This window comes from Topomyia yanbarensis, chromosome 3 (assembly GCF_030247195.1).
Source record: "Topomyia yanbarensis strain Yona2022 chromosome 3, ASM3024719v1, whole genome shotgun sequence".
Taxonomy (NCBI): domain Eukaryota; kingdom Metazoa; phylum Arthropoda; class Insecta; order Diptera; family Culicidae; genus Topomyia; species Topomyia yanbarensis.
In genome coordinates, this window is record NC_080672.1 from 4,489,362 (window position 1) to 4,517,282 (window position 27,921).

General features: G+C 39.2%; 2 protein-coding genes across 2 annotated transcripts in view; one reads left to right on the forward strand and one right to left on the reverse strand.

Annotated features, from left to right (window-relative positions):
* On the forward strand, positions 1-23,276 carry LOC131691759 (microtubule-associated protein RP/EB family member 1-like). Its single transcript, XM_058978387.1, has 3 exons — positions 1-344; positions 22,435-22,987; positions 23,051-23,276. The coding sequence occupies exons 1-3, from the start codon at positions 224-226 to the stop codon at positions 23,124-23,126; spliced, it is 750 nt and encodes a 249-aa protein (XP_058834370.1). The 5' UTR covers positions 1-223; the 3' UTR covers positions 23,127-23,276.
* LOC131691758 (uncharacterized) overlaps positions 23,206-27,921 on the reverse strand; it is a 403,765-nt gene continuing 399,049 nt past the window's right edge. Inside the window, exons 8-9 of the mRNA XM_058978386.1 lie at positions 24,716-25,082; positions 23,206-24,653 (exon numbers count right to left, since the gene is read on the reverse strand). Coding sequence (XP_058834369.1) covers positions 24,758-25,082 — 325 coding nt within the window. The 3' untranslated portion in view covers positions 23,206-24,653; positions 24,716-24,757. The remainder of the gene's footprint in view (positions 24,654-24,715; positions 25,083-27,921) is intronic.

A 27,921-nucleotide genomic window follows, 5' to 3' on the forward strand; every position in this document is an offset into this window, starting at 1 on the left:
CTTCACAGGCGGGCTCGATCACCACAAATCACCTAAGCGGAGAAAACTGGATAGATCCAAGCAATCATTTGTTCAGCTGAACTTGACGCATACAAAATAACACATTCTCGTAGCTTGGATGTTCAATTTGCTCAGTGTTTTATCTCTGGTCCGGTTTAATTCCAGTTTTAGATTCTAGCGTCAAAAGTCTTTGAGGGAGGTAATTTCTTGTAAGTTTAACGCGATGGCTGTGAACGTGCATTGTACCAGTGTGACAACGGATAATATGTCCCGGATGGACATGTTGGCATGGGTCAATCAGACGCTGATGTCAGATTTCAAGAAGGTGGAAGAACTCTGCACAGGTGAGTGGGTTTGCGCTATTTTACACATTCGGAATTTATTTGTCGCACAGCTTCTGCGGACTTTGTTGTGATCCGGCAAAACTTTACTCTTTATTCAAGGTGTAGTAATTCATAACCTGATACATGTTATTCAAACCGCGTGGTTTGTTCTATTAGCTTTCTCTGCTTCTTATTTTGCGCATATTTAGGACATTAATTACATTAAAGAAGTATTTTCGTCGGTACTTGACAGCTCTAGGTATGGTTGTCATGTTGTGTTTCCATGCCGGTGAGATTTTCTACGAAATTTCGTTTACTGGTCTATGTCATTCTGAAATGGAGAATAATAGAAGTTATCGATAGGATTATTTTTTTAACTTGCAGTCCTTCAGAGCACAAGATACACGTGATGAAGTACATTGTCCAGTTGTATTTTAGTGTAATGTTCAAGTCATTTTGAATGGATTAATCTAATAATACAGAAGTCGTTTCGTGTAATGTCTAACGTCGTTTTTCATTGAAGAACACCGGGATAGTGGTTTGAGTAGGTTTTTCAATGAAAAACCCCATTAAATTCATATTACAGGAAACGGCATCTGGAGTATTAGATTAATTTATACAAAATGACTTGAACGGTACACTGAACAACAACCAAACACTTGAAAATGAATTATCAGTTTGAAAATGGAATGACAAAGTGACCACATAAGCGGTTTTCGTCCACAAGTGGTTGAAATATTGGTTAATTTGGGTGGGGGTACACTCTCCCAATACCCAGGGAAGTCGGCTGAAGCCATACAAGCTTCGAATTCGCTGTGTTATTGGAATCTCCATTCGAATCGCAACTGCCTCTATGGTATTAAATTGTGATGTGAGTGCGAATTTTATACCCGCTCCGTTTCTATGAGAACAGCTGTTCGATGTTTTGGGATATTTTCACCATAAATTAGCTAACCTGTAGCACGGCGATTTCAAGAACTTGATGATTGTGCGCTCTTATATAAGTGCTTATATTTTCCTTCGTGAATCTTTGGCAAAAGGCTGTGTTGCACCGTGTTTTTTTTTGTCAAAACGCGTTATGAATTATTCACGCGAAAACGGCAAAGTGTACAACAGTGATATTTTTTGAACGTCTTATGACCTTCTGTTTGGTGATATAGTTGCAGTGATTAATACCCCAGGAATATTCACTACAAGCTTTTAAAGTATGAAAAACAAGATAAAGTCCTCAGGAATGTTGAAGACCTTGATTTTACGAACAACTCTACTGAAGTCCCAAAATTTCTCTTTATAGAACAAAGTTATATACCCATAGTTGTGAATGACCTTTCGAAAACTTTTTCTCGACATAACTACTTCAATATCGTGGATAAAGCTTCAACATGTTCCAGAAAGTTGTTCATCAATACTATACAATTCAATGGATTTAATTTGTATCTTGTTGTCTCCAGTCTTTGAAAATACTGGAGATATGAAAAAATATGCTTTAATGAAAGTTGTGCATTTAGACGATTAAAATAACTTCATCGAACATATGAAACTCATAGGAATGATATTTGAAAATATGTTTAAAAAATATGTTTAAGGATTTGAAGAAGGGAATTAGTATATTCAGTAAAGATTTTAATGAAAGCTAACTCCGAAAGAAGATAAGAACTCTTTTCATCTACCCAAAACAAATTCTATTGAGGAGTCTCACTTCTAGGAGAATTAATCACTAAAAACATCAACATTTCAACGAAATCAACCAATAACTATTTAAAAACTTACAAAGTCTAAAAATTCCTCCAAAGATATCACTAGCTTAAATTTAACGTTTATGGCATAATTAGTAGATAGTACGATTTTAGCAAAAAACATTGTGCTTTCGCATGATGTAGAATTATTTGTCCGAATTTAATGTCCCTAGTCATTAAATTTTGTAATTAAGTATCAATATTTCAAAATTTTAATTCATTAAAATGTTATGTTCTCGTATATCCTCATAAAGAAGTTATTGGGCTTATATTAAATAATTCTTACAGTTTTTGGGAGAAATGTAAAATCTGGAAGAAATAACTAAAACTACGCGAGACCGTCGTATTTTTAATTCAACGCAATGGTAAATTCTTCTATGAATTTTAGCCTACATTCATTGCTATTTATTGAAGTATAACGGATTTTTTTTAGCCGTTACCTGACCTGAACCCGTACTCATAGAAATCGTTGTTTTTGTCACCGTGTAAGGATCGTTTTTTAATATTTCGCACGGGAAAACTTACAAAAACAAAATTCGTGTCCGTGTACGGAAAAATCCATACTAGACCTGTTAAATTTTGACTATTAGCTCCACTAGGCTTTACTGATTCCTCTTATGGCCCATAGTAATTGAACATATTTTGGTATCGATCGGTTGTGTCGGTAGTTTGGAGTTGTGGACTCTCCAATAATTTAAAAGTTTATATGGAAATTAGTATTGAAAATCGGTTAACATTGAAAATAAATTCTTAAAAAAACACCTCATCACTCAATTATTCAGAACACTATATATTTCTTCTATTGAACATATTCGTGGAACATTGTAAGTTTGTGAAAATTCGCTGAAAAAAGTTATTAACTAAAGAAGGAGCATGACTTCTTGTCTCTGAGTTTTAGTCGTCCAAACACGGTGTCGTCTACGTAAGGACGGCTGAAAACTCGAAATAGCAATTGCGCTACTCCTGGGCAGTAGCATATCAGATGATATAAGGTTGAATTCACAAAGATCACATGAAAAAGACTCCGCGCGCTGAATATTTGCCATGTGATAATTGAGTGTGCAGTGGCCGGTTAAAGTCCTGGTTAGCATGCCGCAGTGGAGCTTCGAAAAATGTGGGAGATATTAAGAAATTACTGGACACGGTTGTTCAAGAAATGCTTTTGTTTGGTGACATGTTTGTAGATTTCTCCAATAATTGCTGTGCTCGGACGAAGCGCAGGGCCATATTTTTTCTCTTATCCAACTTGTCGAAATTGGCAGGGCGGGCTCAGGACCAACGAAGCAATCTCTGGCAAATTCGTCAACCCATTCATTTCCAGTACTACCAGACAGAGCTGAACAATTTCAGTGAAATCAGTTGATAGCTGATATTCTCCCGTTTTGAGCTATCTCCGTTTTGGACGAATATCAATTCAACTCTAACATCATTTCGCTTACTGAATGATAGTGACCAAGCAAGAAAATTAAGATGGAATGTTAACCCAAGGTTGCACATCACGTCGGACCAATATCGGGCAATGTTGGACCGACATCGGACTAATGACGGACCAACATAGGACCAATGGATCAACATCGGACAAATATCGGACCAACATCGGCTTAATGTCAGACAAGCATCGGAACATTGTCGAGTATATTTGACCAATAACGTAAAATTGTTTGAAATATCACTTCGCTGGCAGTCAATATCAGTTACTGATGCATTCAACTGAAAGTTCAGTATAATGAATGATAGTTCAGTTTGTTCGTCTGTCAATGTCACGTGTTTTGATACAACTGAACTGAAATTATCCAGCTCTGATACCAGAATGTCCGGGCACCCAGACAAGGTAGATAGTATTGACAGTGTTTAGTTCTTCGATTTGGGTTCGGCACGAGATCGCTAGTTTGGACCGTGATTTGTCTGAGCTAAGGGCCTTGATTGCAGTCTAACTATCGGAACAGCTTTGTTTATAGCTTTGCCGGACAAGCTCTGTTGAAGGGCCGGTTGTACCCCGCACATAATTGCGAAGATTTCTGCTTGGAATACAGTACAGTATCTATTTAGCGAGTGAGATTGTTCCAATCTCATTTCACGACAGTAGACACCAGCACCAGCACGCCCCTCCGTTAGAGAACCGTCAGTATAACAGACCACTTGCGTTTGTTGTCGTCTTTCCATATAGCCAGACAACCACTCCTCTCGAGAGGGAATGTTCACATGGAATGGAAAACTACATGTGAGTATAATATCGCTGGGAGCAAGAATATCTTCATCCCATGTAACTATTTGTGACCACAATCGTGTAGGCTATATGCACATGATACTGCTTCTTGTTTGAGGTGTATGTGTAATGGTTTGGTTTGATATTTAGAAGTGCCTCAAGAGCAGCAGTCGGAGTTGTGGTGAAAGCACCAGTCAACGCCACAGTGACTCAGAATCACAGAACGGCAAGGGACGAAGCCCGGTTGTTATTCGCTTCCTCGTGAAAAGAACCATTGAAGTTTTGCTTGGGTTAACTGATAATTTAACTTGTCGACACCACTGTTCGACAGCTCTTAATGCTTGTTGCTTCAAGTCAAAGATTGTTCCGATGCAAAGTCCAGTAATTAGTATTGGGTAATCGTCAGCAAACCCGTAGTTTGGAAACCCAAGCTCATTGACCCCTCAACAAGCCGCCGCCCTGAGGACAGCCGCAAATACTCAATTTCTTTATCCCTGTCTGTCTCAATGACGAGCAAAGAATGCGGTTACTAAGCATTGCGTTTATCCTACCCCAGATACATGCAGATACCCCATGACCACGCGTCGCTTCCAGAATAGACTGAATGGACACCTTGTCAAAAGCACCTTCAATATCTAGGAATACAATCCAAGCTAGATTGCTTGATCGAGAAAGCAGTGTTGTAAACAACATCGTGAAGCAGGGTTGCTTGGATTTCTCGCACTGATATACATGTTGCATTTTGTGCAGTGGATATTCAACTAAACTGACGTTCCGGATGTGATGATCGATTATCCGTTCCAAAGCTTTCAAGAGAAAAGGACTTATGCTAATAGGCCAAAACCTCTTGGCTTCTTCATAGCTTGAGCGCTCCCTTTGGGAATAAATCTAATAATTGTTTCTCGCCATTCTTACGGGATATACCCGGTAGCAAGACTAAGAGCATCATCTTTTTCAAGACATGTTTGAGAATATCAAATCCTTTTTGCAATTACACGGGAAAGTTTTCATTTTTTCAGGCGATTTGTATAGACAAAGCTTCCAACTGCCCACTTACCCGATTCAGTGAAGCGTGCAAACGCCCACTAGTCCGAATCACCAGAATGAGACATGTGAATATTGTTCAACTCCGGATCGATACAACCTGGAAAGTGTGCGACGAAGAGACAATTAAGAACATCTTTTTCGTCCGTCGTATAAACACCATCGCTGGTTTTTAAGGATTGTGATTTTGAAAGAATTTTATTTAACCAGCTAGACTCGTTCAGACTAGTGAAATTAATGCAGTGGTTTGGTCAGTCAGCTCGCTGAATATCACTGTTCCACAACAAATTGAAAGATCAAAGTTGGCCTTGATCAAAATTAGATGAGCTTTTTCCATCTGTCTTGTTTGTTTTTTTTGTAAAAATATTGCTGCAATAAAAGTGTCATTCTGTGGTGAAGTTAAAGAAAAATAAACATAATTGAGAAATGAAGCCATCGGCCGTTGTCCTCGCTTTGATTGTAGCAACAGGTTCTGTATTCGCAGCAAATACCTACCAACAATCACTACATGGACATTACCGGACGGAGAAATCGAACGAAAGCCACAGGGTCATTTACGAATATGTGGAGGAACATTTGCATTTGGTGAGATCGTTTTAATTTATCATTACTGCTCATATTTTGATATTTTGACTAAATGCACGCCAGAACCATCTCCCCCAAACTACACCTCATTTCCTTCCCTACTAACAAAATCTAACATCCGTAATACCTATGGAGATTGCGTGGGTGCTATGCTAACCTATGCTATGCAATGGTTTGGCCAGTCAGTTCACTCTGCAGATTTAAGATACTTCTTTTATGTACTACGAGCTGACTTGAAACCCCTGGAATCATTCATCATGCTAGTGCCTGATCCTTCATTCTTTCAAGCTCAGCCCTCTACCAAGGGGTTGTCGTATCCATGACGTCATCTAAGTCGTCTAGTTGATTGATTGTTGGAAAATATCCATGAAATTAAGTCGCCAAGTTTTCCAAAAAGAGGTCCCAGTTTGTGGATTTAGGATTACGACATGTTACCACAATGAGGGTGATATCAAGATGATCAAAAACCATGCATTTCTGATTTGATAGAAGCTGTTCAGTTTCATTTGGAACCTGCCAATTTCCCAGGTCGTTCGAGATTCTATCAGAGCAAAGCGTGTATGGTTTCTCACATTCAGAATATGGAGATTTGTAACACTTATGTACTCCATCAGTTCACAGCCTCTCATATTGATATCTAAACTGCCCCAAATGATGTGATGAGCATTTGCATCACTGTCCACCAATTTCTGCTACAATATGCTACAACGCTTTTGAAATCATCAGTAGGTGATGACTCGTTGTACAATAGATTCGCCCCGAACAGTATATATTCTTCCTGTCCTCCCGTCAGAGCAACTGTGATAACATAGATGTCACGAGTTGTGAGCTCCGATATGAGACACGCGTCAATAGCTTTATTTGCAAGAATGCATACAGAGGCATTTCACGAGGGTTAATTCTTGGCCGGATGCCACAAGGCCTCTCGGCACGTTTGTCTGCACATGTCGAATTTTGATAATCGAAATCCAGCCCAACTTTACCGAACTACCATCAGCTGAAAGTCTCACCAAACATCCAGCCAACAAAAATCTGGTAAAATGATGTTGATGTTCGGCGAAAAAATGTCGGTGTGTAGAGCAAATGTTCGATTGCGTAATGCAACATACTGGGGAGTTCACTTTTAACCGTAAATCTTGAACCGTAAATCCGTGAATTTAGTTGACTCGAAGTGTTTGATGGCAACGAGCGGAGTATCTATTCAGGAGACTGCATACTAAACCCGAGAGGACATTTTTAGATGCTGTGACCTGGTTGATGGATCATTGATTACGATATATAACATAAGATTTCAATTACCGGTCCAAGTGCTGTCATGACATTCCGGTTATATCCGAGACATTATCCACCCATGTTTTGCGTCAGCGAATGCAACAAAGATTTTTACATATTATTTTTGCCATTGGCTAAGAAAATAAGTGACATCCAGACATATATCGAGTAAAGATAGGTGAACACGTTTACTGTTTTACTATACCCTGACTCGTCAAATCTCCTGTCCAGTCCATCATATTCTTAAAGCTGTCGCTTTGCGTCAGGTTCTAGACCGAAAGATGCCGAAAAAGATTCGTCATCGAAGACTTCGACTTCCCATTGAAAATCATACACATTAACTCTTTCGGATCATATCTGATCTTCTTTTGGATCAAAGATAATTATTCCAAAGATTTAAAAAAACGCAGAAATATTCAGCCTTGATCGAAGGATCGCCCAGATAAGTTCAGAATTGTGATATCCTGTCTAGAGCAAATTTTGAGATAGGTTTAAAGTGGTTCTTATAGCAAATACTTAAAACTAAAAATAAAACTAGTAATACTACAAATGCTTCTCTAGTACTATCATAGAACTATAACATGATCAGAAAAGCCCACGCTATAGAAAACTGTCATATTATTATTATTATACCTCATTAGGAGCATTTGCTCATTTGATTGTTTTCTCAATAGTGTAATTCCAGCCTACTCTAGTTAACATTAAACCTGGAGCTGGCCAAATTTATTTTCTGAAGGAAAAATAAAACAATATCGCCGTACATTATTTGATTGATCATCTTGACCATTTTGTACAGAAATTAATTGTGAAAGAAATATGTGCAATATTTTTAATTACTGTAGAATATCCATTGACTTCAAAAATTCATTCTCATTTCTGCTGCGTACACACAAATTAGGTGCGAATCCAAATTTTAGGTGATAGTTGATATAAAAGTGCTCCAGAAGCTGTGCGCCTCATAAATAAACGTATTTTTATTAACAGATATTAATATTCAATTATAACAAATATTTTCAAAACGGTATGAATGTTCGTATATACCGTATAAAAAAGATTCAACAAATGGTTAATTCATGTTTCCACTGATTTTTAATCATTCATTGACGATACAATTGCAAAATTGGAAAGTCCAATTTCAACCAAATATATTCTTCCAATATGGCAGCAAAAAATTTGCTACATTTCTCAATATTATACGATAAAACGTTTTACTTTGCTACAATCCATCAACAAGATTGTTTGCACTATTCCAGGTCGTAAAAAATATGTGTTTAGATTGAATGGTAGTATGTCATGCTAATCGCGCTCACAGACGCTAAAGCAGTTTTATTGGTGCAAACATCGCAGCAAGCCGGTTTTAACAATTTGACAGCTTCTGCCGAAAACAAGCAATTCTCGCAAAAATTTGCGAATAGAAAAAAATATTCATTCAAATATCCATGTTATTCATTCAGTTGAATATCGTACAGTATACTCATTTCACTAATTATATAGGAAAATGTTTTCAAATGCCGGTAAAGCATATGAAACAACAATCACCATCGCTTACATTGTGCCAGGGCCTACTTTTATGCGTTTGATTCGTTGCTGCACGGCCGCTTCGTGTAGTAATCGGCTGTGTCGTATCCGGCCTAGAATTGAGCCACTGGAGTCCTGCTCCCATGTCGTAGGAGGCGACTGAAAGTAGGAGACCCTAAGTCAAGGTGTAGTTCCGTGCCGAGGACTTAATGACTGGAGGGTCTAAAATATGCCAGTCGCGCACGGAGCATTTTGGGTTTTGCCCTTACTGTGTTATGCGAATCTCTGACACAGTGGACCATTATTTTCTTCGCAAATCGTGGGAATCAAATGATCATGTCCCATTTAAACCTGATATGGCTCACTATATGCGTTAACATCCCAACTCGCTTGGTGTCCTCTAGTTGTTGTGCAATTTATGTTGGAAATGAAATGTACAGTTCTCTAATCAACAATGGTTAGAATAGCACAAATCAATCTGCAACATAAACGTACAGCAACTATGAATTTATCTCGACTCATGCAGGAAGGTAAAGCTTCCATAGCATTGGTTCAAGAACCGTATTTCCATAAAGGAAACTTCTATTTTGGAAAGTTACTTAACACTGCCTTCATTGCTTACAACAAGACAGGCATGACTAACCCACGTGAAATGCCTCGTGCTTGGATTCTTGCAAATAAGGCTATTGACGCGTGTCTCATATCGGAGCTCTCTACTCGCGATATCTGTGTTGTTACAGTTACACTGACTGTCGGAAACGTAGACAAAAAATATATATATCGTTCAGCATACCTACCGCATAACGAATCATCTCCTTCTGATGATTTCAAAAGCGTTGTATCATAATGTAGCAGAAATGGGCTTCCACTCATTATCGGCTGTGATGCGAATGCTCATCACATCATTTGGGGCAGCTCGGACATCAATCTGAGAGGCTCTGAACTGATGGAATACATAAGTAGTACAAATCTCCATATTCTGAATGTGGGAAACAGACCAACTTTTGCGAGGTCTGGGAGGGAGGAGGTGTTAGACATAACACTTTGCTCTGATAGAATTTTGCATGAACTGGGAAATTGGCAGGTTCCAAATGAAACTGAACCGTCTCTATCCGATCATAAATATATATTTTTCGATCATTTTGATGTCACCTTCAATGTGGTGACATATCGTAATCCTAAATCTACAAACTGGGACCTCTTTTTGGAAAACTTGGCGACTAAATTTCATGGATATTTTCCAACAATTAGTCAACTAGACGACTTAGCTGACATCATGGATACGACAAAGTCATTCATATTAGCATCCTACGAAGAAGCTTGTCCACTTCGTACTGTTAAATCGACTAGGGGAACGAACCCCTTGGTGGAGGGCTGAGCTTAAAAGAATGAAGAAGGTTATGAGAAGAGCTTGGAACCGGCGTCAGCGTGATGATCCCAGGGCTTTCAGGTCAGCTCGTAGTGCATATAAGAAATGTCTTAGATCTGCAGAACGGGCTGGCTGGCAAAACCTATGCACTAATGTCTCTAGTCTGAACGAGGCTAGTAGGTTAAATAGAATTCTCTCGAAGTCGAAAAATTTTCAGATGAACTTCTTAAAAACCAGAGATGGTGTTTATGTGACGGACGAAAAAGATGTTCTGCATTGGCTCTTCGACGCACACTTTCCAGGTTGTATCGATCCGTAGTTGAACAATGTTCACAGATCTCATTCTGGTGATTCGGAATCATGGGCGTTTGCACGCATGTTGGTCACCCCTGATTCGGTCAAGTGGGCAGTTGACAGTTTTGCTCCCTACAAATCGCCTGCAAGAGATGGGATAAAAAATACTGAATCAAAATGTTAATGTTTTTAAAGTATGAGTGAATTTGATTATTTTGCTGCGGTTTTAATGTTAGAATAAATTAAAATTCGGGTAAGGCGCGCAGAAAGTGCTGTAGTACCGAATCCGCAAAATATGTTAAAGTTGGCGGACAAAATGTAGGACTTGGATGTTGTAAATTCCCATTCAGAGGAACAAACTTGTTTTGTGGTTTCCGGTTTCTATATTCCTACAATGGTGGAGTCGAATGTCAAATCCGATCGACAAAGATGTTGATCGGCAGTATGAGGCCGCCCCGCAACGACCATCGGCAGCAGAGGCGACACTCCTCGTACGTCCTGATCATCGCTGCCAGGAACTAAATATCTATCCATGTGTGAATGTCAGTTTCATTCTGCTCCAGTAGATTTTCTGCCAGTGTTATCCCGAAAGAGTTGGAAGTCGCATTTATATCCGGTGAGCTCGTTCTGATTATTTTGACTTAATCTGCTAGTTTGCATATCAATAATATTTATTCATTGAGCTGTTTTTTTTATTTATTTACATTTATAGCGTAGATACCGTCATAACCATAGCGTGATGTGCATTATTAGATTAGCTGTTCTAGATTGAAGCTGAGTCCTCCGTATGCCATTTGTCTGTCTGTGGCGTTCCGGTCCAGCGCGAGAAATATCAATGCCTCATTCGAGAGGGTTTCGAAGGAATTTTCCTAGATTTCAATGCTGTCAACAAGTCCTGTGCTCGAGTGGGGCGATACGGACAGGGGATTGCGGTGTCTAGTCTTTTTGTGGAAGATTTGGTGTCATATTCGGGTTCATTGGATGACATGAAAGCTGCTTTGTATTTGTATCTTGGCAGTTTGGCTTCAGTGTAAAGCAGTATCTATAAAGGATATCGAGGTTTCTGTTTTCACGATCCTGTATTGCTTGTCGCTTGATGATGTATCTAATTGCGTTAGACACTTTATGTTTTATGTTTCATTTCAGAGAGCGTGTAAAGGCGCTATAACCTAGGCGCATTAGCCAGGGCAGGTCTAAATACCTCCGTCCCATCCCAGGAAGGAAGACCAAAGGAGTGGCATTAACCCTCTTAGCAAAGTCACTCCCACCCATTTATCAAACCCCCATCAAATCGAAACGGTTGTGTACGGTTGTCCACGTTTCTTCCTTATTCAAGGTTCAAAATAATCCATTGATTAAATTATTCATTAAATGAATAATGTGATTGCCATATAATTTTGAATCATCTTTATTTTGTACGCTGCACTGTTGGCCTGGCCGTTTTAATGCTTGTATCATATTCAATATGTGCCACAAACATTAATAATGACAAGAAAAATTGTGGGCGAACGTCTGCAGTTTTCCAGGATCCTTACATGTATTGGCTGTGTATGTGTAGACTAGACTAGACTATACTAGACTACAAATCGCCTGCAAAAGATGGAATGTTTCCCGTGCTACTGCAAAAGGGATTTAATATTTTCAAATATGTCGTCAAAAAGATTATGCTTTCCAGTCTGCTACCGGGTATATCCCGAAAGCATGGCGATAAATAACTGTTTGATTTATTCCCATAGTAGGGGGGGGGGGGGGGAGCTCAAGCTATGAAGAAGCCAAGAGTTTTCGGCCTATCAGCTTAAGTTCATTTCTTCTAAAAGCTTTGGAACAGATAATAGATCATCACATCAGGAACGTCAGTTTAATTCAATATCCACTGCACATTCTATGACAAGATTCTCGCTCGAGAGGAGTCGTTGCCTGGTTATATGGAGAGACAACAACAAACGCAAGTCCCTCCCTGGTCTGTAAAACTGACGACTCTTTGATGGAGGGACGTGCTGGTGCTGGTGTCTACTGTCGTGAAATGATATTGGAACAATCTAGGTAGATACTGCACTGTATTCCAAGCATGACAACTATTCAGCGCGCTGAGTCATTTTCATGTGGTCTTTGTGAATCCGACTATGGAACTTCATATCATCTCACATGTAACTGCTCAGCAGTAGCGCAGTTGCGATGACGAGTTTTCGGCTGTTCTTCCATAGACGGACACCATGTTTGAACGACTGAAACTCAGAGACATGCTAAAGTTCCTTATCAAATATGGTAAAGAGCTTTAGGATTACTCGCGGGCAAGTTGAACTACTTTTACTACGGAGTCGAGATAACAAGTCACAACTAGAAAAATTTCACGACTGTATTGGCTTCTCTGTACAACAGTACGATTCGACTAACTTCCAATCTACATCCAAGCACCCCAGCGGAGGTCGTTCTGCTGCTCTTCCGGCGGGCAGCCGCCAAAATTAAGCTCTGTGTGCGCTAAGATATATGGAGAGGACATCGAGCAACATCTTCACCTTACTATTATAGACAGACCAAAATATATTTCAGAAGTACACCAGTATAGAACCTTTCTAGCTGCCACCTCTCAACACAATTCAGAGGTAGCCCGAGCTAAGTTCTACCAGCTAATGAACGATCAGTTCACAAACTAACGGCCGGGTTTTCACAAATGCATCCAAGCTGATCAATTGAGTTGGAGTGGCCCCGAATTCCGCCGTCTTCCAATCTGTTCCGTTTTCTCAGCGGTAGTCGCAGCGCTTAGCCAAGCGTTGGCCAACAAAACAGATCCGCGGATATGGTCACTGAATTTCGGAGTAAAGCAAGAGAACATTTCACCACCACTTCTGAAGGAACCTATAGGGTCACCCCCAGGAGGTTAATGGGGAGTTGGGATACGGGATTGACTGCCCCAAAGACTCGAGCAGAGAACTCTCTCCCGATTGCGAACAGATCACACAAAGCTCATCCACGAGTACCGGTGTGCCCATTATGTCAAACAAGGTTCACTGTAGGACACCTTTTGGTGAACTGCCCGGACTTCGCCATCGTTCGAACCCTCCACCGCCTTTCTTTTTTGCTAGAGCATCCTAGCAAACGATCCAGTGAGTGAAGAAGTTCTAATCTCTTTTTTTGAGTGATGCGAGGCTCCTCGAACGTATCTAGGACACTATCACGAACACCGAACGCGCTGAACACTTGTGGAAGGCGAACTAATCTATTCAACACAACGGTTCTTCCGTCTAACTCAACCTGGGTGTAGAGGAGGCTTGATGACAAACACCAACCAACCACGATCACTCGAATGATCCAAGAGTCAAATCTGCACACAGAGTGAATTCAAACCGTGGTCCCTCAACGTCACCCTTAGTCCGAGTCCAAGACTTCGTAACACCCAATTCGCTCTCTTGGTAATATTTCCTCTTATTCCTTTAAATTAGGTTAAGCAAATATAGCAAATTTTTAAGATATTTTTTTAATTCGTTTATTTGACACGGCTCAATGTGTTAGCTTAAAGGAGCCATGGGTCTTTTATATATTTACAAGATGTAAAAAATAAAAATTACAATACATTTTATTTTGAGCCTGTAAGATCCCGTGCGGGTCACGAATGTGAACACTCCATCCTTGGTGGTAGTTTCTTCACTGGTGGTATTAGTTGTTAAGTTTGAAGTACTTGACGCAGCTTTTACAGTTGTCATTATTGCCTGAACAGCAGCCACAAATTTGGCAACCGTTTGCGGTTCATGTAAAGATATTGGAGCTTGGGTGTTGGCATTTCTTTCTGCAGGTGAGCTTTCCTCAGCGGTTTCTGGGCAGGGTTGTCCGTAATGTGCCGTTTGTTCACAGAACTGGCACGTATTAGTTTGTCCTTGATATGTACAAAAAGTTCGCTGTGTAATGGTATCACCCCCTTCTGTTTTGTACTGCAGGGTAAGGTCAACGACACGACTTGACACTGGAGTTCCAAAACTGCATCGCAAATCTGACTACCCCTCAGTGACTCAGGTAACTGGTACTGTCAAATATGGCTTTTGGTTAAAAAAATGCATGAAATTAGCAACACTGAACAGTTTTGTTATTTTTCCAAATAACCTGGTGTATCCCTTGGTTACGCAGGGGAAAACAAATAGACAGCAATACAAATCCTGCGTTTGAAATAATTAATAAGTGTAGGAAAAAATCACTTGGTTTGGATCGAAAAAATCTCGGAAATTCTGTGACTAGTGCGTTAATGTTTCTACTATTTTTAACGATCAAGATACAACTTATGGATAGTCTAGAAGAATACACCACCACCGCCCATACCGTCAACCGGCCCGCTTCCAAAATCGTAAATTAATACGGTTGAAACGATCGTAAAAATTTGTACTTGATTTCCAGCTATTCAAATCCTGGCTACCAAATACTCCAACTCTGCTTGCGATGATATCACTCGGATAGACAAACCCGGAAGAAGTAGGATTTCGCTCTAATTTATTCGAAGAAAGATACAGCTGGAACAACTCAGATTATATATTAGAGTGACAGAAAAAAAATGACCCCCATCGGCCCACCCCTGAGTCGATTCCTAGTCCCACCAGGAGTGTCTGCTCCAAATTTGAGCCAAATCGAACAAGTCTAGCTACCGGACCAACGTGCTTGAAGTTTCTATGGAATTTTTCGACAATTTACATGGAGAAAACCCACTTGCTCACATTTTCGCCGCTAGGTGGCACTGTATACATCAGATTATCACCAAAAGTGAAACTTAAGAAGATAATTCTATTGTCTACAACTTTGTTGAAGACTGCAAAGCGATCCGACTCCAATAGGAAAAGTTATTAAACTTTTAACGAAGTGATGTCTGAGTCAGTTTTGCATGGGGCCTAGCAGTGCATGATAGTGTATCAGTACTAGGTTCTAACAAACTAAACATTTTTATGGAATAATGGTTAGATTTAGCTGAATAGTATGTTCGGAAGAATAGTAGTACATAATACGAGTTATGTTTTGGTTAGAAAATTGTAGTTCCACATCTGATCGCATAGATGGCGCCAACACTAACTTTTCAACGAAGAGAGATAGAAACTAGGTGTCTTCTACAAAGTTGTAGAACAAGAATGTTGCAGTAATTCTTCCATACATCTCGATATTCTATCTCTCTCCGTTGAAAAGTTAGTGTTGGCGCCATCTATACGGTCACAGATTGAACTAAAATTTTCTAACCAAAACATAACTCGTATTATGTACTACAATTCTTCCGAACATACTATCCAGCTAAATCTAATCATTAATCCATAAAAATGTTTAGTTTGTTAAAACCTAGTACTGATACACTATCATGCACTGCTAGGCCCCATGCAAAACAGACTCAGACATCACTTCGTTAAAAGTTTAATAACTTTTCCTATTCGAGTCGGATCGCTTTGTAGTCTTCAACAAAGTTGTAGACAATAGAATTATCTTCTTAAGTTTCACTTTTGATGATAATCTGATGTATACAGTGCCACCTAGTGGCGAAAATGTGAGCAAGAGGGTTTTCTCCATGTAAATTGCCGAAAAATCCCATACAAACTTCAAGCACGTTGGTCCGGTAGCTAGACTTGTTCGATTTGGCTCAAATTTGGAGCAGACACTCCTGGTGGGACTAGGAATCGACTCAGGGGTGGGCCGATTGAGTTTTCAAAAATTCATTATTTTTCTGGGCAGTCTATTATATATATCAGGCATAGATAAACATTTATTGCAATTCCGCCAATTAATGAATTACGAGAAATTATCAAATTTTCATAGCAAGGTACCGATGCATACATATTCTACAAAAAATATCTAATTATTGCAATAGTTTACGCTGAAGTCATTGTGACTAAATAAATGCGGAATATATTGATGTTTCGGGTATTGATGAAGATACCTACATTCAAAAGCAGAACGAATCTGTAACTGGGAAATATCTGTGTGTATGTATGTGTGTATGTATGTGTGTATGTATGTGTGTATGTATGTATGTGTGTATGTATGTATGTATGCATGTATGTATGTATGTGTGTGTATGTGCGGATTTGTTAACAAAATGTCCACATCGGTTTCTCGGAGATGTCTGAACCGATTTTTACAAACTAAGATTCAAATGTAAGGTATAATATTCCCATAGGTTGCTATTGAATTTCATTTTCAACCGACATCTTGTTTCGGATTACGAGTTGAAGAGTATGGTTACAAAACACAATTTGTTGATTTGTCCACATCGGTTTCTCGGAATTTTCTGAACCGATTTTGACAAACTTGATTTTAAATGAAAGGTCCATCAGCTGCTGTTGAATTTTGTGTGGATCCGAGTTCTGGTTCCTGAATTACAGGGTGATACGTACGATCACGCAGCAAATCCCGATTCTAACGAATTCTGCGATGAATGTAAAAAGGTGATTTTTTTTCCAAAATGTAAACACAACTGTTGAATTTGTAGATCTAGGTCCCCAACAGTCATTCAAAGTCTCTTTGGCCACACTGGCCACCATCGACGGATCCGGAAGCATCCAAAGCCAGAATAACGGTTATATTGGTTTCTCGAAAATGGCTAGATTTGCTCAACTTAGTCTCAAATGAAAGGTGTTGCGTCCCCAGAAACTGATATTAAATTCCATCTCCATCCGACTTCCAGCACCGGAGTTACGGGTTGTGGAGGTCGATCACATAGAAAACTCCGATTCAAACCGATACCGCGATGAATGCAAAAAGGTGCTCTTATATATACTTACCAAGTGTAATAAGAATGAAAGACATTTCCATAAAGTTATATTGTACGAACCAGCTATTAAATCATAGTTTGGAGAAATGAGAAAGGCACAATTGCACCTCTAGGTGGATTAAAACAGGTTTTTCAGTTCAATATTACCGTGGCTGTTTTTTCTTTTACAAAATTTTAGAACTCGAATAATGATTTATTTTCCTGTATATGGTTGTCATGTGATGTATAATAATAAAATGTAATATATGCATTTAAAAGTTTTTAATGAATATAAACAACGCACACATTCTCGTGATTCATGATTGAGAAAGGCACAATTGCACCGCTAGGTGGATTAAAATAGGTTTTTATATAAGCGATCCGTGCGAAATTTTATAGACATCTGTGGGGATAATATCCCAAGCAACCAAACGTTCGTATAAGGGAGCTGCATAAGCTTCTCGTTTTAAGTAATTTTTCAGTACGTTTTATGTTCTAATAGCTTAAGCAGCTTTCAAGTTCCATTAAATCTTAAGCAGCTTGAAAGTTCGCTAAGAACTTTATGTGAACTTTAAAGTGTGCTTTTTAAGTATAATCCGAACTTCTGGTTGCTTGGGATAGCTATCATTTGGGACTAAGTTTGTGCAAATCCGCCCAACCATTTTCGGGAAACTGATGTGAGTTTGTTAATTTTGAAAGATGGCCGCTTTTCCCGGGCACTTCCGGAACCGTCTATGGTGGTCAATGTAGTCAAGGAAGGTCGGTGACCTAGAACTGCAAATTTAAGTTGTTTGACATTTTAGACATTTTAGCGAAATTTTTACCTTTTTTTGCTTTGATCGGAGTATCGGTTTGAATCGGAATTTGCTATGTGATCGCACACCACAATCTGTAACTCCGGAACCGGAGGTTGGATCGGGATGAAATTACATAACCATTTCATTTGAGACTAAGTTTGGTTAAATCGGTCTAGCCATCTCCGAGAAACCGATGTGACTGTTACTCTGAATTTGGATACTTCCGCCGGGGCTTCCGGAACCGATGATGTTGGCCAATGTGGCCAAAGAGACTTTGAATGGATGTTATTGACCTAATACTACAAATCGAAGCAGTTGTGGTCATATTTTGGAAAATTTTTCACCATTATACATTCATTGCAGAATTTATTAAAATCGACATTTTCTGCGTGATCGTGCTCACCACCCTGTAATTCCAGAACCGGAAGTCGGATCCATTAGAAATTCAACAGCAGCCTATGGGAACGTTGTATCTTTCATTTGAGACTAAGTTTGTCAAAATCGATTCAGTGACATTTTTGGTCACATACACACACAGACGCACATACACACATACATACACACGCACGGACATTTGCCGAACTCGACGAACTGAATCGAATAGTATATGTCACTCGGCCCTCCGGGCCTCCGTTAAGAAGTCGGTTTTCAGAGCAATTTCAATACCTTTCTATTGAGAAAGGCAAAAAGAGTTCGTAAATGGAGGTTTCAGTGTAAACCAATAACAAAATGTTTCTCAGTCTATTTTCAACCATCAGAAGCATCGGTCACAATACACAGTGTGCTCCTGCTTCTGTCCGAGTCAGTGCAAAGCGAACGAAAAAAACAGTTACTTGCGTGCGTTGTCCGAACAACAAAGGATACCGTTATTTTTATTCTTGCGTGATCTATCAAGATGACTGAGTTTCATCAACAAAACGTGATTATTCGGCCTAACACAGTGGCCATTGACTTCAGGTCTTTTCGCATAAGACCAAGTATTCGTGATGTGGAACATCTGCTGAAGGTGAAAATGCAGCTTCGGTTTTCGGAAGTCACCTGCATACAGCTTGAGCACGCCAGGCATGCGGTGCTGATAACCTTCAACAAATACGCCCAGGCGAAAAGATTCATTTCGCAGAACAACTTAAAACACGTGCTTATTTGTGACAACGCTGAAATCAAGATCCCTGTATACATGGATAATGAGAATATTGAAGTGAAATTACATGATTTATCTCCACTTACTTGCAAAGTGGCAATTAAAAGATTCATGTCGCGTTATGGAGCAGTGGAATCTATTACGGAGGACACATGGAGAAACTACTTCCCAGGTATTTCAAATGGCGTCTTTGTGGTGAGAATGCGGGTAGACCAACCCATTCCCTCCTACCTTACCCTGCAGTACAACACAGAAGGGGGTGATACCATTACACAGCGAACTCTTTGTACATATCAGGGACAAACTAATATGTGCCAATTCTGTGAACGAACGGCGCACTATGGACAACCCTGCCCAGAAACTGCTAAGGAAAGCTCAGTTGCAGAAAAAAATGCCAACACCCAAGCCCCAATATCTTTACCTGAACCACAATCGGTTGCCAAAATTTTGGCTGCAGTTAAGGCAATAATGACAACTGCAAAAGCTTCAAACTTAACAACTAATACCACCAGTGGAGAAGCTACCACCAAGGATGGAGTATTCACATTCGGGACCCGAAAGGGCAAGAAGCCAGAAAGAAGATCTTATCGTGAGTATCACGGCAGTAATCAAGATGATGATACCGACGTAAGCAACAACGAGACAAACATGGGTAACCACGAAGTTGGCGAAAGAAGGAACAGCTTCCCGACGCGAAAAAAGATCTCCGCTCGCAATAGCAAGTTGCGCGCACGGGATCTTACAGGCTCAAAATAAAATTTATTTTTATTTTTATTTTTTACTTCTTGTAAATATATAAAAGACCCATGGCTCCTTTAAGCTAACGCATTGAGCCGTGTCAAATAAATAATTTAAAAAAAAACAAAATATTTCTATATGATACTGAAATAAAGAAAAAAAACTGTCTATTACGCAGATTAGTTTAAGCAAATACAGCTGTTTTCGAGATGTTTTGAATACAAATTCTGCAAAACTGATCGCCCTCGGCATGATACTGTACCTTGATGTGGTCCGGGGGCTTTTCCACCACAGCAGTATTACAGTGATTATATCACAGAAATTTGGGATACGATTATTTTCTTTTTAGTTAAGCTACATTGTGATCAATTATAGTACTTAACTTGGCGACCTTTATTATCCACTGCCATGGTCAAATAATATACAATGTGGGATTTGGGCCCAATTCTCTCTGCAGGCACCCTTCTTTTGTTGCTATATTTTCAATTAGATCCATGCTAACACTCACTAACACAAATTGCTTATTCTCTCATATACACTAACAATCTCTCATTCCATACGTACAAACGTGGCCTACGCGATAACACAAACCTGGTCACAAATACGAACGTTCGCGATCTCGCCAATATTCAAACACCCCGATTTATTAGGAGAACGTTGGAACCTAAGAACCTAAGCTCGCGCAATCATGAATCGGTCACGTCCGGAGGTCTCCGCCCTTGATCCTAGCAGCCGAACTTCATGCCTTTAGTTGGACCAATAGAGGTAGAAACTAGACAAGACGTCCACGCGCGATCATTGAAGAATACGCGAACATGGGAATGGCCACACGCTTATAAAAATAATGTGGCTCGAGTCCTTCGCGATCATCCACGCACGACCACACCCACGATCTCGTAAAAAGTATAACACCCCAACGACTGAGTTAATGGTTTAGCACTTATAAATTAACAATCCCGGTCTCGAGAGTGAACCTCCAAATGCCCGTGTTTGTGCGACCATGAATCGGTTTCGACCGGAATCCCCTATTCTCGGCCCTAGTGGCATAGGTCCAATGCCTTCAGGTGGATCAATCGAAGATATAGTGCTCTTCCAGACATTATAACATCCCGGTGATAGTATGAACGTCTCAGCACTTGTCCATGCCTTTATTGAATCAATTAGCTCTACAGCTCCAGTAGGACAACTCTCGAAAAAAATCGGCATATTATTAATACTCAATAACAATACTAACTCTTCTCTTTATTTTATTTTTATTTATTTTCGGTATCATGCGTTATATTCTTGTGATGACTTTTTCGAGCTCATACATCCAAGAAGAGCAATATTGCTGCCAACAATGATTCTTCTCTGCCATCAGACGTCGCCAGGTTTTAGAACAATGGAGATGTATTCTCATACTCGATGGAATCAGATAAGTAGGAACGATCAACAAACTGCAAGTAGTACACGTTTCTTATTTTAACAAATACAATAATATTCGTATTAAAATATTATTTACGGGCTCCACACATATCTCAACACACACAAATACACAAATGCTTGACAGGTGACTGGGCCAAGTGCATTCACTCGTAGGATCTATCATTTCGATGATCGCCTCGATTCTACGAAACCAGTGCACAAGTAAGCTGACATAAGCTAGTCTCGTCTGGTGAATGCATGTAACCTGGAAACCCCAGACACGACAGGACGAGACGGACAGACTTTCGCGATAACACAAACCTGGCCAAACACGCGAACTTACATTACAATTTCAATCATCCACACACGCCCACGCTCGCAATTTCGCCAACATTAAACACCCCCTTACTTAAATGAAACTTTCAGCACCTATAACTTTACAATCGCGGTCTCAAGCATTAACCCACCACTCGCGCGATCATAGACCGGCTACTTTCGGAATTCTCTACTCTCGACCAGCCTAGACTCATGCCTTCAGTTGGACCAATCAATAATGATGCTCATATTCACCAGACAACACGTTCCTCTATCATACAATATCAATTAATTATCAGATTCACGGTCCGCGCGCGATCGTTCAAGAATACACGTGAATATGCGAATGGCCACACGAATCTAAAATCGAATTTATGCATGCAAAGTTAGAGACACGCTAGCATTCAAATGCTCGAGCCTTTAGCGATCACACTATTACACAATTAGTAAACGCCCACGCTAACCCAGACAGATATGCACTCCTGGACTCGAACGCTAAAAACCACACCTTCCACGCATACACCACCCAGGACTGAACTTTAGATTCGTACATACAAAGCAACAAGTAATAATTACAGGTATTCGTCTGGCAACCGGGGGAAGTACATCTCAAACGCACAACTTATCATTTCAATGATGGCCTTGGATCTGCGTTGCCTGTTTTCAAGGCACCATAGCTTTGTCCGTCAGGTCAAGGATGTATGAAACCCGCTAGGCACTCTCGGCCCTAGCTGCCCAGAAAGAGATAAAAAAAATTCTGCAAAATTGATCATTTTTTGTAAAAAGATGCCATTTTCAGAAGTTAATCGTAAAAACATCAGCGTCTTGCAACTATAATCTCGTCTTCTATAAACATTAAACTACAAACAACATTGATACGTGGATGATAGGACGATGAACTGTAGTATAATTATCAGATAACATTATACAATTTTCATGGCTTGCTATTCACCCAAACCATCATGCTATATCGCCTTTCACAGGTGCCGCCTACTGCCAGCTGATGGACGTACTGTTTCCGGGCTGCATACCACTGAAACGTGTCAAGTACTGCACCAATCTGGATCACGATTTCATAAACAATCTGAAACTGTTTCAAAACGCACTCGTCACAATGAAGGTGGATAAATCCGTCCCGATCGATCGGCTGGTCAAGGGTCGGTTTCAGGACAACTTTGAGTTTCTGCAGTGGTTTAAGAAATTTTTCGACGCCAACTACGACGGAAAAGAGTACGACGCACAGGCAGCTCGCCATAACGCCCCCATGGGCTATGGAACGCCGAATGCGTTGAAGCCGAGCCAGAAGGCAAACGTCACGGGACATGGGGGATTGAATAAGGTTCGCTCTTTTGACAAGAAATATGCTCCCGCAGCTGCCCACGCTAAGGCTTCGAAGGTGGTTACCGACACTAGTAAGGCTTTGTTGGAGAAGATGCACAGTCTGATGGAGGAAAAGGACGAGTTGACTGTGAAGGTACAAACTATGGAAATCGAACGGGACTATTATTATCAGAAGTTGACGCAGATTGAAGCTTTGTAAGTAGCTTAAAAAATTGGGATCGAGTGATATTAATTTATTGATGAATTTAATGCTTTCAGAATTTCCGAAGAAGAATCGCCCGAGAGTCAAGCATTTTGTGATCGTGCCAAAGAAATTATGTATGCCGAAGTTTAGAAACTAATTTAGAATTTTGTAGAAAGTTTTGTGTTTGGTCGTGATAAGTAATTGCGGTGTGATAAAAAAAGAGTTGCCATACTTTTCCATATTTATTTCTCATCTTTTTCAATAAAATATTTTTCAATAGACTTGATGGATATTTGAGAACTGGAAGTCTCTCACTTACAATGTTTACAAATTCCCAAGAGGACACATTTGATGCATAAATATGCTGCTAGTCTTGTCGCTACAAATACGAAGAATTCGAATTTTTTTCGTTCGCCAAAAATCAAATAGTATTGTTTACAGACAGCTTCCTCTTTTTCAAAGTTAAAAATTAAATGAAAAGGCTAACGTTTACAAGGATTTGGAACAAAATCTGACTGTTTAGCTGTCACTAATCCATATACATGCATACATTGTTTTGCTGTGTTAAAACCTTACCAAGTAGATTTGTTAAATTGCTAACTTTTCATAATTCACGTAAATGTAAGGACTAATGAAAATTGCTGGGTTTGAAAAGTTAAAATTTCAGTTGCTTTACTTAGCTTGGGAATTGTTTATCAAATTGAACACACAATTCGAATGGTTTCCTGTGACTGCTTAAGATCGAATCGGGACCTCACGTCGGAAAAGCAAAAGAACTTGAACTTTTCAAGTGGTTAAACACAATGAATCTGTAGACGGGCTTCGATAAAAAAAATTAGTTGAATAATGTCTTTGTTTTGTTCTTTAACTTAATCAAACCGATTGGTGAAACGATGTGTAGGTTCTAATTGTCGTTTATCTTGTTTGCATCATTTATTATATTTTGTTTTTATATTAAGTCACTTGAACAACACATATTAGTAATAATACCACAGCCTTAACGACGAATGGCGAAAGTAAAACTATAAACTGTCTGATAGGTATATGAGTTTCCTTTGCTTTATCGTTTTGTTTAGTTTTAGTGTATTCCAACCCTAACAGCATGCGCTAACCAAGCAAATCCTGCTCTTATTTATCATAATGCCTTCTGTTTATGTTAAGATACATAAGTTAACGAAAAAACAAAAATTTATGCAGAGCCTAGTTGCCTGTTTCTGGATTACTTCTTATTTTTCCGTTTCCGTGTTTTGACATTTTCAAAAATCACTGCTCAAGTGTCAAACAACACATTTTCTATAAGAGTAATTATAATTATCATAAATTCAATTAGATTTTTTCTTTTTTAATAAATAACAAAGGGCAGTTTTGGTTGAACACTGAATTGATTGAGTAAGAACGTAGGTAGAAGTCGCTTAAGTCAATGCAGAATTAGGCTCTGCATATGTAAAGTGTTGTATTCTAATGGCATCAATTGATTAGTAAATTTCTCCTTACTTTTGTGATATCTACGATATGACGGATTAGCTTTTCTATGGAGACTTCATCACATGGAATGGAGTTTTAATAGTTAAATAACACGATTCACTGGAATGGAAAATTAACAAAACCTGATATCTGGTTTCAAGTCGTTGGAACTACTTCAGCAGTTGACTAAAACTAATGACGAAATCTTTTTAACTGCAAAAAACAACGATCGATTAGTTTAAGATTGTTTGTTGAGCAATTTCGAAAAAAAGTACCTTTTCTTTACACATCAATTCCCAAGTTCGACTCTGCTAGCCTCACAGATACAGAGTTCCCTGCTGCCGATCGAACTGATGCAGGTAGAGCTTCTTCTTGGACTTTTCCGATTTATGAGGGCGCAAGTCCCATACCAGATTCGAGAGGCTCCGGGGTCGACTCAGCCGGCGGGTTTTCTTCTCCGGTAGCTTGGAGTCGCCGGAGGTACGTCCGCCACTGCGGGACGAATCCAGGGTTCCTTCGCGACCGGTACTGGCTGACTTCGAGAGCATATGGTTCTTTTCCTGGGTGCCCTTGGGTGAGGGTGAGATCGGTGTCGGCGGATGGGAATCCTGGGCCAGCTGCAGCGAACTGAGGCTTTTGTAGCTGTGGAATGGAAGAGGGGGAGAAGCATGATTAGTTTTTATACTTCGGTTATTGAAATGTGCAAGGCATCGTTTAAGTATCATTAATCTATTTGGTTGTAAAACTCAACTGGACTTTTGCCATTTATTCGTGTTTTAATTTGCGAGAATACTACGCCAACAAGGCAAGACCTTGGCATTCTGAAACAATTTTGGGGTTTTAACTTATTGACCTGTTTCGATATGCAATTTGGGAGGATACTGTAATGATCAAACTATACTAAGGCAAAACGCATAGCGAAATTCATAAGATTTGTCTTACGATGAATAGAAAAGTAACAAAACTATGTTTTCATAAAATTAATATGAGAAACATACGATTTTTATGATTACCTTAACATTTTATAAATTATTGCATATGCCAGTCGTACGAATTTCATACGAGCATCCTATGATTATCATAAACATGAGAGAAATGTATAATATTGTCTTGTGATAATTCAAAGATACCTTATGGAACATGAAATCATAGCAAACCGATTTAACAAAATAAATGCCGTTTCATAAGATAATCTTATGATTTACATAAGTGCTACTTGTGGCTAAAAATTATATGTTATTCCTATGAAATTTGCTATATCTTTTGCCTGAGTGTACGGATCGTTTCATCAGATGATATTTACACAAGCTTGGATACAAAAAAACGAAGACCAAAGCTAGCCGAGGAATGTGCTACCAGAAGCACCGAAAAATAATATTTTGTGATTGTTGGTTGGGAAGACATTATAAATCCATCGCAGTAACAATTTCTGACACCAAATTGAAATTTATTGATTAAAATAGAGTTAGATCATACACGTTTGGTTTTCTCTTGATGCGTAAATTAGTAATTTCTGTGCTGGGTTTGGCCAGTTTGGCTGTGCTGTGATGCTCTAACTGATAATCTACGAAAAAGTGAAGTCGACCCGACAATAAATCAATAACTAACTGACTATGCTATCTTTTCAATCAATTCAGAAGAAAAATAAAAACATTAAGAAGAAAATTTTTATAATGCGAGGATGTTTACATTTCAGCTGTTAATAGTTATATCTAAATTGATCGTATAAAAACTAACGCGTTGAAATGTGTGCTATTCGTTGTAACTAAATTCCTTTTAATGAGGAGACCAATTCTAGTTCGAAATGAAATGCTACTCCAGGAACAAGCTGGTGGGGTTTATTCACGTTGTTCAAATATTTGGTTAACCCAGAAAAATAGCCAGCTACGAATTTCTATGGTAATTTCTGATGCCTAATTAACACAGAAGTGATTGATTTCGAAAGATTTCCTACCCATCCAACCTTTAGCGAGATTGAGCAGTTGGTGATGTTAACAGATAAAGTGTAATCATTGGCAGATTTTTGCGCCAATAAAGATGTCTAACGGAGAGTTCGTCACTTAGTTTGTTGCTACAAATTATTGTAGATATATCAACTAACTGCTCACATAGTTCGTCATTTTCTAGAAAGATGCTGGTTTTTTTAAAAATCAAAATGCATTGATCAATTTCAACAAACTGTTCACTACAGTAAGCCTCCTGCTGAGATAGCTAAGAAAAATACAGCCATCATAGCTAGCAACACGTACAGATAAACCAACATTCTCAACCTAAATCCGCTAAAACTTTTTTAGGTACGATTCCCTTCAAACTGTTTTGGAAATCATCTCCTCTCCTATGTATAAAGATACTCTACAAGTTCTGCAGCAATCGATAAAGATTTGTAGTAGTAGCTTTTGGCGGTAGACGACACTATTGAAAACTATCATAAACCTTCGGTTCAAGATTGTTTTTGACTATGATACTTGTTTTCTACATTTCTTAGAAAAGAAATGTATAGAATTCGCTCAAACTTTCTAGATACCTTCCGAGGCCCGGAGGGCCGTGTCTTATATACCAATCGACTCAGTTCGACGATTCTCTCATTCGTGTTTCTCAGCAATGGCAGAAACGATCTTATCCAAACAAATTTTAAATCAAAGACCTATCACCCAGATAGAACGCTATTAAATGGTTTTTGATTCTGATGTTTAGTTTCCAAGATATAAATGTCTAAAGGTGCAAAAATCGCGCTTTTTGCAATTTTTATGAAATTTTGTGCCGAAATTGACAACGTAACTGAACAATTTATATATTTTTAGAAAGGTTGTACGAATACTTTTCGAACGAACTATAGATTGTTGAAATCGGACCATTATCAAAAAACGCAACATTAATTGCGAATAAAATAAGACCAAAAACCTGGTTCAGTCCACCTAGTGGTGCAATTGGGCCTTTCTCATTTATCCAAACCATGATTTAATGGCTAGTTTTGTTCAATATAACACTGTTGAAATGTCTATTACATTCTAATTACACTTGATGAGCATATATAACTGCACGACTGTCACGAACCTGATAAGCAACATGCCGATACTGACACACTTGAAACAAACAAAAATATAATATTTATATAGCTTAATCAGCGTGAGTTCAATGTTGTCTTCATGTTAACTTCTTGGTGGAGAAGGGTAGGGATATAATTAGTGGGAGGGGGAGGATGCGTCGGGAATCATCTAACTTATTGTAGGGGTGGATGAAGGGAATGCATGTGGGAGGTTGGTCTGAGAGGATGGGTGGTGAGAGAGGGCTGGGGGTTGAGAGGTAGGAAGTGGAGGGGTAGATGGAGGGTTCTACACCGAACTTCATATTATACCTTCTATTTGAGACAAGGTTAGTGAAATTTGGTTGTGGCTTTAGATCTGGAATTTGCCCGGAACCCCGGGACTTCCGGAATTATCGATAGTGGACAATACACTCCAATAATTTTTGATTCGCCATC